Here is a 13,516-nt window from a genome sequence, read left to right as displayed (position 1 = left end):
GGCAGCTGCAACTTTGATTTGGCCCCTAGCCTAGGAACCTCCATATGCCGCAGTTGTGGCCCTAAAAAGCAAACAAACAAAACCAACAATGAAACAGATCAGAAAGACTTACCTGCTCAGGAGACAATCGGAAACTTTTTGGATTCATTGAATACTGCTTGGTAGACAGTGTTTATTTCAATGATATTAATAATACTGCCTATTTTCACAAAGGATTTGGCTGCAATTAAAGATCTTTAAGTAGTTGTTTGTTTGTTTGTTTGTTTTTGTTTTGTTTTAATGGCCTGAGCACCCCACCCTCCTCCAAACTGGCAGTGTGATTATGATAATGTCGGGACAGGAGCCTTTCCCCTGGCGGGCGTGGACCAGCAGTGTGGCAGTCAGGAGGGCCCAGTGGGCTTCGGGCACAACTGAGGCATCCTGTACCTCTGCTGGGCGGACCCTTCCATCTCTTAAGGGCAGTTTTCAAGAGGAATTGCTTTTGTCTTTCCTGTTAGAAAGATGGCCTGTTTTTCATATTGTCTCTCCTCTGGCACCTAGAGTCTACATTCTAGAAAAGTTAGAAGGAAAAGGAGAAAGTGGGAATATCAGGAAATGCAAAAATATTGGGAGTTATGCAAATGTAGTTGAGTTGTACTGCGCCTTAAATACACTGAAAAAGGTGGAGTCTTGGGTCATGGGCTCTGGATTAAAATCAAAGGAATACTTTTATTTTTTATTTTTTTTCAATTTGCAAAATTTATTTATTTTGTTGTTATTGCCTCAATATAAATTTTTTTTCCTACTGTATAGCATGGTGACCCAGTTACACATGCATGTATACATTCTATTTTCACACATTATCATGCTCCATCCTAAGTGACTAGACAGAGTTCCTAGTGCTACACCGCAGGAAAAGAATACTTTTAAAACTTGATTGCACATGTGTGTTGGTGTGAGAGAGTGAGAGAGAGTCAGAAGGACCGAGAGAAATACACTGAGATGGGAAAAGACGTGTGGAGAGTCGCTCACTGCTGCATGCTTGCAAAATGGGTATAAACCCGTTGTTTGCGACTGTCACTTTTGGAAGTGTGGACTGTGTACACCATGTGATAGGATCGTGGGAGATGTACCCTGAATGCTTAATGCTTTTACATTCAGCAAGTATTAGAGTCATTTATTTTACAAGCCAAGAACCTTTTCTACTTGGCACACATTAAATACCTATGTTTAAAATAAGTTCAGGGGTAGTTCTTTTTCTCTGTATCTAGTCTGTCCCTTATATTTATAAAACAAAACAAATACTGGCACTTGTTGAGTGATTATTTGTTCAAAACTTTGTTATTAAACATATTTTCCCTTTTGCCAGTTCAGTGAATCACTATGAGATGAGCTTTCCTGGAAGTCTCATGTAATTTGTCTATACTTTGAGACTGACAGGGATACTGCAGCAAAGGAAATGATTATGAAATCTGTCTGAGATTCCGTGGCATTAATTAGCACCTTTGTTTTTTGTTTTTTTTCCTCTAAAAAGAACCTGGTTTTTAAAAAATTAGCGAAAAGCAAAATAGGTGCTCTTTGATAGGATGAAGTGGGAGATTTAGGACCCTTGTGATGTTAGGTTACGTGAATTATATTTTCTCGAACGTTCTTTTGGCCCTTTTTCTAGATCCTGGCAAGTAACCTGTTTGTTACCCAATATTAAAGACCCCCCCCCCAAAAAAAGATATTTACTTATTCAGAATTAAGATGTAAAGGGCAAGGCTGTCTTTATTTGCCTTCTCGCCTCTGTGTTTATTATAGTATCAGTAATCCCCAGGGCAGTATGTAGCTCAAGATTTGTTCCTTAGAGTATATAGGCCTCTCGCCTACCGCTCCAGTAATCCCCCCGCTGTTCTGGTTTTTGTTTTTAAAAATCATGATGCCAGGAGACAGACAACCAACACCTAGCCCAGGGGGGACTGTGGAGATTACTGCTGGAATAAACCCAGGATCCAGTCTTTAGGTCCTTTTAGACAAAATGTGGATTAAATGTCTTATGTGATTCATCTGACTTGAGTTCCTTTCAGCCTCATCCAGAAACTGATGGAAAGTTGTTGTTTTTTCTGTTTTTTCTTTTTTTTCCTGGTGCCTCTCTCATCTTTGCTTATGTCCAGCTGTAAAACAATGTCCAGGCACCATATGAAACACAGAATCGGACATGGTTCCTGCACATGGTTTGCCTCTTAAATTGGATAGACGTGTACCCTCTGAAAGGAACAATAATACAGGTTTATGCATCTATAAATCCTGTCGGGGGACAAGGTAATTTAGTAGTATTGTTTTAGACTCAGAACTTATCACTTAATATGATTTGTGAGACAGCAAGCTGTGTGTGGGTGGGTGGGTGTGTGGAGAGCAGGGCGGGTTGGCACGGGAGTAATCTGGTCACAAAACACTATCAACACTTCCGGCTTCACACCCTCCCTGCAGTGATGGATTTTAATGGTTTTGCAAATCAGTACACCCACCCACAAATAAAAATTACATTTCTCTTAAAAAAAAAAAAACCCTAAAGGTGGTTTCAGTGGGTGGAATTGGTTGTGGAAAGGGACTGACATTCCGTTTGGAGCATCTGAGAGAACTTGTCAGTTGGTTATCAGTGGTTTGGAACCGGTTTCTAGCCTTGTTCTTTGTGATGCCTTTTTTCTTTTTTTAAAAGCAGTGCCTTTTTAGCTAATCTTACTAAATCATTCATGGTTGCTACACCCACAATGGGCTTCGTGGGGTCTCATGTGATCTTCCATCCCAGGCACAGTGTTTTCGAATCTTAGACCATTGGGGATTTCTGATTCCTAATTACACAGCGAGTGGTAATGGGTCACCGTCACAAGTCAGAAAGTTGGTGAATAACTGATCTTAGGCATATTTAGTGTCAAACAACAGTAGGTTTTTTTCTACTTGTTTTTCATCCAGGTACTTTGTTTCTAAGTCCATTTAAAACCTGTCTTGAGTTTACCCCACCCCTTGTAACTTTGACACTAAGAAGCTAGTTGACGTGTCATAAAGAATATCTACTGAAAACACTTCTTCTTCATCTAATGCAGCAACACAGTGTTTTTAAAAAAACAAAAACTCTTTCATGTGATTCTACAGCAGTCTTGCAAATGTATTAAATTTTATATAATTTATAATATTTATATAATATTATGAAGAGATATTAAAATTTATACACACATGTGATCTCAGGAAATGCAATAAAATAAATGAAACCAGCACTTTTATTACAACTCTCCTCATAGTCATTTGTATGTTTTTATAAAATTCATGTTTATAATTGTATCGGTGGAGAACAGCTCCTCACTGTTCTTTTTATTTTTATTTATTTAAGTCAGATCTTAAGAACTAGACCCTAGGCTTCATAATTTAAAAATGCCTTCTTTTAATAGAGATCAAGCTAGGATTTCTAGAATATTTTAAGCAGTTCAGTTAATGCAAATTATGAGCTTTTATGACTACTTAAAAAATAAATTCTTTATGACACTAACTAAAGCAAATTGCTTCCCTGGAAAATCCAAGTGACTGGAAAGGAATAATGAACTAGCTATGCGTATTGATTTTTTAAAGTATCTGTAGTTCAGAATACTTCCTGTAAGGTTTTGTAAGTTTCAGCAATGATGTTTAAGGGGGGTGTTTTTATTTTCATTTTTTTCTTTTTTTGCCTTTTTGCTTTAGTTGCTGAAAGACAAGGAGGTTTCATAGTTTGCCTGTAAAGGGACGATTTATCTAAAGGTGAACTTTAAAAAAATTTAGGGATATTAGCTCTCATCTAATAAATGAACTAGTGTGCTAGCACATCTTGCAAGCTTCCCGCGTACTCTTTCTGCATTTATCCTGGACTATTTCTTCATCTCCTGTCTCAATGAGACATACCCTTCCTTTGCCCCAGGCAGGCACGCCCAGTGTCAACAGTCCTGATCTGATGTTACTATCCTATCAGAAACTTTGCTCTCTGAGAAATTCTCGTCCCCCAAATTGCACTTAGGCCACTACTCCTTGGGGGAGAAACATCTAATTGGGTTGGTGGTGGTGATAGAAAGTCATTATTTTTAGTTGAGGATTTCTGCATCTTAAAACAACCTTGTCTTGTGGGTGGCACAGAGCTTTTGCAAATTTGAGCCTACATACCTTGCTTCCATTGCATGAGAAAAAAATGGAGAATTCACTGTAAAATACTCCAGAAATACTTTCTGGCCAGGTCATGTTTGTGAATGCTGTCAGGGAGGCCATGAGATGGCAAAATCAAATACATTCCTTTTGCAAATACTTGCATCTTTGCATTAGTCCAGAATTACACGAAGGCCGTGGGAGATGCCTAGATGAATACACCCTGGTCCCTGCCAGTAGGAAGCCAGGCTGGGGGAGACAGAACGCCAGGGGTTGCCATTTGGAGTGGAAGGTGGGTGGAGAGTCAGGTCAAGGCAGACTTCTGGGAAAGGGCAGCCAGTGTGTGCCACTCCGGCTTCCACACCGTGCTCCCTTCCCTAGATCCCCCAACGTGAGTGGAATTGCCTGGTCTTCCCACAGTAAATGGTTGGTGCACAGTAGCTGTGGGTGACCTGCAGATGGCTCATCATTTAAAATAATCTTGTCCTTTATCAATCTCTTTCCTCTTCTCCTTGAAACAACTGTAGAGATGTCTGCAGTTAGCATGACATGAATTGTGGTAGCCTCCATGCCTGACAGACCCTTTAGCATTAAAAAAAAGGCCTCCAGGGAATTCTTTGCTACATTCTGGTGCTTATAACTTAAAAACAAACAAATAACAACAACAACAACAACAAAAACCCTTGCTTTATTTGAAAATATTTGGGGAGAGATAGAGGGTGTTTACTTTTTCCTTTTTTTTTTTGTCTTTTTGCCTTTTCTAGGGCCACTCCCACAGCATATGGAGGTTCCCAGGCTAGGGGTCCAATCGGAGCTGCAGCCACGGCCTACACCACAGCTCATGGCAACGCCGGATCCTGAACCCTCTGAGCGAGGCCAGGGATCAAACCCTCAATCTCATGGTTCCCGGTCAGATTTGTTAACCACGGCACCACGACGGGAACTCTGTTTACATTTTTGAGGGAAGAGTTTGACAGTTTGCAATTAATATTATACATCTATTCATTCTTCTTACGAAGAGCTGTTGGAGGGTGTCTTGCTCTCTGATCCATTTTCCTTCCTTCATATTAACAGTCTATAGCTTTCTTTATTTTTCCTTCTATTTTTGTATATGTGTGTCCATAAGTCTGCCCAGGGATTTAAAAAAATTCCTACCTAAATGCTGGTTGTGGAAGTAGACAGCTAGGTAGCTGCCCCGGGGGTGAGATACTTCTGCAGAGGTGACACTGCTAGCACCTGTGCCTTTTCTCCCCTGAGAAGGCACACCCAGGCTCTATGTGCCAGTTCTTGGGAAAGGCCTAGCTGTTTAGGTTACTTGTATTCACAGAATAAAATTAATTTTATGTCAAAGCCTTGCTCGGGCAGGCCCTTTGCTTTCCTCCTCTAATCTGTCTCTGAGAAATGCTGATTATGGCATCTTCATGATAAATGCTTGGAAATATTTCTGTGGCTTTAGCTTTAACATGCATGGTCTTATTTCATCCTTACAACAATCCTATGAGGCTTTGTGTGTGTGTGTCAGACGTGTCCACCCAGTGTTTAAGCCTGACTGATGGAAACTGAGAGAGAATAAACCCCACCCCCACCCCAAACAAATGCATCTCTTTCAAGGACTTTGTAGTGGTCTAGTTTGGGAAACAGGAGAGTGAACGGGCCAGCAGATACTGGGACAGACCTTGGCAGCCAGTCCTGGGTTCCCCAGGAGCAGCCCTCGGGAAGGGTGACTGCAGATCGGGAAGCGTTCGGTGGCTGAGTGTCCCACAGGCAAGCCCAGAGCCCCGACCAGGGAGCTGGGGCAGGTTCACGGAGATTTGTGCTTGGGAGAAGGAAAGCCACATAGAGGAAAGCTAAGAGAGAGGAGACACAAATGCGGCAGAAGGCCTGTGGCTGTACTTCTGAGTAAAAAAAGGTCATCCCTGCATTCAGAACTCTCACCCTGACTGTTGTGTGTTGATTTACGACCAGATCGTGTATTTCACAGCGCAGCTTGTAAACGGTGCAAAGGCCCGGTGGAGATCTTCCCTCGTTCTCACCCTAGAGCTGCTTGGTGTTCCTCTCTAGGCGGAGTCGATGCTACAGGTTTCTTGTGTGTTATTCCCAGGGCTCTTTTGGGCATAATAAGCAACGTGACATGCTTGCTTTTTTTTAATTTCTGTTTTTTAAGGGCTGCTCTTGTGGCATATGGAGGTTCCCAGGCTAGGGGTCGAATCGAAGCTATAGCTGCCAGCCTACACCACAGCCACAGCAACTCGGGATCCGAGCCGCATCTGCGACCTACACCACAGCTCACGGCAACACCGGATCCTTAACCCACTGAGCGAGGCCAGGGGTCGAACCTATGTCCTCATGGTTCCTAGTCGGATTCATTTCTGATGCACCACGACAGGAACTCCCGTACTTCTTCTTCTTCTTGTTTTTTCTGATGTCACCTTTTCATTTATTCAAACCCCAGTATGTACTGCACCTGGTCCCCCCGCCCCTTCCCAACCGTGTATCTGGGAGGTGACCCAAAGCAGTGCAGGAAGACCGCTCTCACCCCCTGTCCTGGCAGTGTAGTCATTCCGTATAAGGGGCTCGTACCGCACTTCTCTTAGCCAGTTACCTCTAGGTGGGCATTTCGACTTTCCCCGGTACCTTACTCTTTGCAGGCTAGGCTGAAGGGAACAACTTTGTGTGTCTGTCCTCTTTGTGTGTGTGTGTAGGAGTTGGTGCTAGCGGTTACCTGCTGGGCAGGGGATGGGGAATTAGAATTTGGTGGCTTTTGCCAAATTGCTGTCTTCAGAGGCTGTGTGGCTCTACCTTCCCGCCCAGCACCATATTTGAGCACCTCTTTGCCCACATTTAGCTCATAGACACAACATTATGGTCAGTCTTTCCTTCCCCCCCTCCCCCCCCCGTCTTTTGTCTTTTTAGGGCTGCACCCGCGAGGCATATGGAGGTTCCCAGGCTAGGGGTCGAATCAGAGCGACAGCTGCCGGCCTACACCACAGCCACAGCAACGCCAGATCCAAGCCGCATCTGTGACCTACACCACATACATTGGAAATTTATTTTCACAGCCTGAGTTCTGAGGCTGAAAACCATGCCAGCAAATGTTTATCGGTGGCCTGTGTGTGGCAGAGGGTGTGACTGGGGATTCGGCAGGGCAGCGACCGTCCCGCTGTCAGGGACCTTGTCATCTGGACCTTGTCGGAGATGCAGAAACACGAGGCGCTTTGACAGGGAAGGTCAGGCAGCTGTGGGGGCATGCGTGCAGTTTTGGGAGTGAGGGAGACGAAGGGTGTTTTCCAAAGATGGTCTTTAATCTGCAGCCCCAAGTCTGAGTAGGAGTTAGCCCCCGACAGGTGGGAGAGGGACCCGGCCCCAGGTGGGGGCAGCACAGAGTGCGGCTTCTCCAGCCACCTGGGGGGAGGTGAGCAGCAGGTAGCTGATACCACCTGAACCGTAGTCCCAAAGGTGACATGCATTTGAAGAAAAGGGGCATGCACCGTTGTTTTAAACCTTTGACAAATGAGTAGAGAACCTATTGGGGTTTCTTTGGCCGGGGGGCGCTGCTGCCCTCTGGCATATGGGTTCCCAGGCCGCCGTCTTGACCTAAGCTGCAGCTGAGCGGGGCTGGGGATCCAGTCTGCGCCCCACGCTCCCAAGATGCTGCGGACCCTTTGCGCCACAGCGGGAGCTCCCCCCGTTGGGGTTTCTTGGAAAGCTGTCCCCCGTGAAGACCGCCTTGGTCACGCTGGCCCTGCGTCTTTTCCTCACGTCTCTGTGCCTCCCAAACGTTCTGAGGTTTCCCGCTGACCTTCGCACCAAGCGTGCGAAGCGGGCGGGGTGGCGGGTTTTCTCCCCGGGTCGCCCTGGAGCCGGTCCTGGGGCCGCTGCGCGAGGCCGTCCTGGGCAGAGCCAGACCCGGAACCCCAGACCTTGGGGCTTCCTTCCTCAGCCTCGGGCTCCCCGCGGTCCTGGGTCGTGATGACGAAGCCTTTCTGAGACCAGCTTTGTTGTAAAAGTGCTGCTCTGGGGAAACTCGAGAGACGGAAACAACCTGGCCGGAGCCTCCGGGTCTCCGCGGCGAGGTGTATTTCTTCCGGCCGCTCTTTTTCGCTTATTAAAACAAACCGTGTCCTGCTGTGTCACATCGTTTGTCCTGCTATCGGCGCATTTCCTTCGGATGGTGCAGTGTCAGGCCGGGAGGAGGAATCCCACGGAGGCCCGCATCGCTGCCGTTTGTGGTCTCAAGGACCCGTGGTCGTAAGAGGCAGTTAAGTCTGGATACTAACTGCTTTGCACAAACACACACGAAACAGGACTCTTTTAAATGTGGTTTTGGTGATGCACACGGCAACTGGGGTCATACCCCCTCCTCCGGTACAAATATAGTTGTCTCCTGCCTGCAGTGGAGGGTTTTGGAAAAGCAGTTTAGCAATAATAGGAAGCAAGGCTCAATCCCTTGAGAGTGTGGTGTGACCTTGGACTTGTAACTTCATCTCTTTATTTTATTTATGTACTTTTTTTTTTTTTTTTTTTTTTTTTTTTTTTTTTTTTTTTTTTGGTCTTTTGTCTTTTTAGGGCCGCACCTGCGACATATGGAGGTTTCCAGGCTAGGGGTCGAATTGGAGCTGTAGCTGCCGACCTACACCACAGCTCAGGGCAGCGCCAGATCCTTAACCCACTGAACGAGGCCAGGGATCGAACACGCAAGCAACCTCGTGGTTCCTAGTTGGATTTGTTAACCACTGAGCCATGACAGGAACTCCCCGTAACTTCATTTCTTTAGAATTCAGTCTCATTTCACACTCCCTGGTGGCCTAGTGGTTAAGGATCCCGTGTTGTCATTGCTGTGTCACGGGTTTGATTCCTGGCCTATGGACTTCCTCATGCCAAGGGCGTGACCAAAAAAAAAAAATTCTCATTTTATCATGCTATAGCTGCACCTATGGCATATGGAAGTTCCTGGGCCATGGATTGACTCCAAGCCACAGCTGTGACCTACAACGCAGCTGTAGTGACAAGACAATACCTGATCCTTTAACGCACTGCGCCAGAATCTCTGCGAGCCGCTGTAGTCAGATTTTTAACCCCCTGTGCCAGGACAGGAACTCTTCGATTTCATAAAAACTGGGGTAATACCCAAAGCTTGATGTGAGAATTAAATGGCACGTGATACAGAATTCCTCGGGTTTTTATTTCCTTTTTCAGTGTCTGTAGTAAGGCATGCATCTGTAATTGATGAGTGCGTTCATTGCCATAGCTTCTCCCACCCCCACCAAGCTAATGAGGGTGCATCTCACCATAGATGGTGTCAGATGGAAGAAATAATAGCATGAAGAGCGTTTAATGCAATATTGAATACAACATGTATTCAGTAAGTAGCTACTGTCATTCTTTAATTGAATAGCACTGTGGTTCCTGTGCTAGGGCCGTACCCCGTGGGGAGGTTGGTGGACAACAGGACACCAGATGTGTGCCCCCCCCCCCTCCCCCCGAGCTGCTCTCCTCGGGGAACCTGGCTGGGAGGGTGGGAGACAGCACTGCCATCTGTGGTCGTAAGTGCTAAAGTCAGGTCTCCGCCACTGGCGGGGAGCTAGACGGGGAAGGACCTGCCAGCCAGAGCTGCTGAATCCACGCAGTGAGCATAGACTTTTGTTGCTGCTGCTGGTTCTCCTCTCTCCTCCTTTGAGGAAGTCTTACCTAAAGAGCTCCCGCCTTAACTTGGCCAGGCTTCAGAGAGGCTGATTGTTTACTCTTTGGCCACAGTGTTAAAGGCAGAGCCCCGGCTTCCCTGAGCAGGAGTGGCCCTGCTCAGCTGGAGACCCTGTGCGGAAAGTGGATTTTAAGGAAAGGGATTAAGCTGTAAGGCTTTGTTGAACTGCCCCTCCCTTTTTGGAAAGTCTCCTTCCAGTGGCAGACTTGGAGGTGCCAAGTTGTACCTTCTCAAACAAGACAGCCTGTCCTTACAGATCTTTCTCTGCAAACACAGCTGCAATAACTACTGTGCTCCGTCTGGTTCAAGAGCCCCTAATTTGTGTCAGGGAAGCGCGCGGAGACAGGAATCTCAGGTAGATGGGACATAAAATGGGCTCCTGTGCTACAGACTCTCTTGTAACCACCCGTCTTCAGTAATGCTTTCAAGCATGTCTTGGTACCCACAGATGTATTTCGGGGTCAAAGGGCATTAACTCAAGCTCTCATTTATTCTCCGGTGGCTCAGCGTTGATGTGCGCGAGGGCGGGTTGGGAGAAAGAGGAGAAAGAAAAGTAGAAAGCAAATGCGCTAGAATGCCAGTATTTCTAACATTCTGCTACATGAGATGAACCAGGACTACAGAACTTTTTTCTGTATAGCTTATTGTGTATTACTATCAAGGTAATCATTGGGGAATCTGAGGGAAGGGTTTGCAGGAATTTCTTTGACTATTTTTGTTTTTCTGTTGTTTGGACATTATTTCCAAGGAAGAAGTTGAAAGTATCTTGAGCACCTTTTCATTCAAGCACATGTATTTGCATCACTTTATGTGTGTTTATGTATATTTTATGTACAGCATACTGCAGTATGGGTGCTCTTAAAGGTCTAGCTGGATCCTGTTGTTGGGCATTTGATTATTCCCAGTTATTTGCCATTAGAAACTGGGCTGCTTGGAGATCTTTAAATTTGATATGCCTTCCTGTATTTGGAATGGAATTCCTGCACCCCTTTGAAATACCCCACTTTCATAATGGACCCGGCATGAAAATTCACAGTACGGTAGCAATTAATGCTTGAACCTTAGACCTTAGTTAGAATTCTAGATGGGTTTAATGGAAATTGTTTAGCAATATTTATTTTACCCCGATACTAATAAACAATAAGCAATAGAAAAAATTTCTCTAGTCGTAGTTCATCTCATGTAATAGAGTTTTAGGGAGTTCCATCATGGCTCAGCAGTAACGAACCTGACTAGTGTCCCTGAGGATGCCGATTCGATCCCTGGCCTCGCTCAGTGGGTTAAGGATCTGGCATTGCCATGAGCTGTGGTGTAAGTGGCAGGCGTGGCTTGGATCTGGCAGTGCTGTGGCTGTGGCCGGCAGCTGCAGCTCTGATCCAGCCCCTAGCCTGGGAACGTCCATCTGTTCGGATTCAGCCGTTTAAAAAAAAAAGAATTTTAGAAAAAACATGAACCTTTTAGTGACCTGAAACATCTTGCCTAAATATTGAGGGATTGAGTAATAATGAAGATCAGAAAGTCTTTCAGTGTCCTGAAGTTACAGCTTTCTGACCTCCTCCTGTTGGATGCAGTGGGTAAATCTTTTTTTGCCCTCGATTCAACTGTGCTTCACTCTTGTTGATTGCCAGATATTTTAATTGGATTCCAGTTCTCATCCCAGCAGCAGATAGGATGAGAGGACTCTGTGACCAGAGTCAGTAGTCATATGCTCTGTTCCGTTGATTTGCTTTCAACTCCTAATTGTTATTTTTCCTAATGACGCATGGGAAGAATTAAAACCAGGGGACATAATTACATTGTACCCTCAGTGCAAAACAGCATTCATTTCTGTTTCGCACATTTATGCTAAAATATTTGGTTGCCAATATTTGGCCCAGTTTTTAGGCATTCCTTTCTAGTCTTGAAAAACAAAAATTGGGTAAGCTGGTCAGGACATGCACTATGCCTAAAGGCAGGTCCGATCGGGCCAGCAGATGAAGAGGATGCCCTGGGTTCTGTAGTTCTGTACCTCCTAAGTTCCAGACCCCTGCTCAAAAAGAGCAAACTGCAAATATTTTTGTAAAACCATCTCCATGAAATGTGCATATTTTAAAACCAGACCCAGATGGGTCGAATTGCACTTGAATTTTTGACGTGTCCATTAGATTCAATTCCAGGAGCATGTGAACGCTCTTTTCTGTAGAGAAACTGGAGTGAGGGAAGTGCTGAATTCGTAAGCTCCAGATCAGGCATTAGCAACCAGTGCGCTATGAAAGCACACTCCAGTTAGAGACGAGAGCCAGGAAAAGAGCCCTTGCCATCTCCACTCCCACTGGGAGGCAAGCAGTGGACTGGCCGACTGGGAGAGCCATGCTTTCTGCCCCGCAGGAGCAGGAGTTGGGGCGGCGGGATGCGCTGTGTCAGATTCGCCCAGACCCTTGGGTCACGAACTGACACGGAAAGAAAATTGCTCTTCCATTGAAAGCTGTGAAGTCAGGGGATCTCTCCATCTCTCTAGTTAAGGAAAAAGAACTGTTTTTAAGATGTAACTGTTCCATTTTCTTTGTACTCACAAATGACAAGACTAAAATGACGATTCCTAGACACACTCTGTGGTTGTGATACCAGCAGCGGCAGCTCTCATTTGTTGATCTGGGGGTGCTCCAAGGCGCTCTCCTCCAAGGCCATGGGGTCTTTCTCTGGGGAAATGGGGCGTGTGTGTGTGTGTGTACACGTGTGTACACATGGATGTGTGCATGTAGATGCTGACTTGAAGCAGGTCCAGAGGCAATCAACTTTAAAATGAATTTTTGGCAGGTTAAAATATTACCCCTCAAAATCTATCAAGGCCTGGATATTGGCCTCCTGACTGTGGGCTCATTAAGATGCTTGTCTTTGTGTTCACTTCGCCGGGCTACCTGGACAGGTATTGCTGTGAAGCAGCAACTGAACACTGGCTCGTTTGCCTTCCCCTGTATCTGACTCCCCTGGATTTACCAACGCACCTCTTTTCCGTCAGAAGCTTTTGACCCGAGGGCCATCATTAGTGCGCCGTTATTTCCAGCGGGACTGTTTCTTCCACATCAGGTTCATCATCTAAAAAGTGAGGTTCCCCATATTTAGCTGGTAAAAGGTGAGCCCAGAGGTGGTTCTGCTTACGAGAGTGTTGTATCAATTAATACCAGCGCTCAGGTTGTGTTTTGTTTGTGTGCTAATCTTCTTCTTGCTTTTTCCTTTCAGCAGACCTACTCCAATGAAGTCCATTGTGTTGAAGAGATTCTGAAGGTGAGGTTATTGTTACTCTTCCTCATTTGAGATATTTACGTAGGCAGGTAGATAGTCATTTTTTTTGACTTTAGCATGAGCAGTTACCATTCCAAACCCCTTTAAATCAGCACTGCCCTCCCGCATACCTCCCAAAGCAAAATAAACCAGAATAACAACAAAGGGAGTCTTATGACATTATTGAACTCTCTGACAGATTTTTTAAAAAAAATTTAATTATGGTTGATTTACAATATTGTGCCAATTTCTGCTGTACGGCAAAGTGACTCAGTTATATATGTGTCTACACACACACACACGGATGCATTCTTTCTCATATTCTTTTCCATCATGGGCTATCCTGGGAGACTGGATGTAGTTCCCTGTGCTATAGAGTAGGGCCTTATTGTCTGTGCCTTGTAAATGTGATAGTTTGCATCTCTTAAC

The 13,516-nt window shown here is 45.3% G+C and overlaps 1 protein-coding gene across 43 annotated transcripts in view; it reads left to right on the top strand.

Annotated features, from left to right (window-relative positions):
• AFF1 (ALF transcription elongation factor 1) overlaps nt 1–13,516 on the top strand; it is a 195,997-nt gene that overhangs the window by 123,458 nt on the left and 59,023 nt on the right. For 26 of the 43 annotated variants that reach the window (XM_084973568.1, XM_021101781.2, XM_021101783.2 and 23 more), the window contains one exon: nt 13,046–13,090. In XM_084973568.1, coding sequence (XP_084829694.1) covers nt 13,046–13,090 — 45 coding nt within the window. The remainder of the gene's footprint in view (nt 1–13,045; nt 13,091–13,516) is intronic. The other 17 variants (XM_084973570.1, XM_084973567.1, XM_084973569.1 and 14 more) reach the window with 1 other exon arrangement.

The sequence above is a fragment of the Sus scrofa genome, chromosome 8 (genome assembly GCF_054392235.1).
Source record: "Sus scrofa isolate SSC_HxYL_T2T_F1_AM1 chromosome 8, Sscrofa_HxYL_maternal_Yorkshire_Landrace_v2.0, whole genome shotgun sequence".
Taxonomy (NCBI): Eukaryota; Metazoa; Chordata; class Mammalia; order Artiodactyla; family Suidae; genus Sus; species Sus scrofa.
Note: the sequence above shows the minus strand (reverse complement) of the source record. Positions and strands in the feature narration are given on the sequence as shown.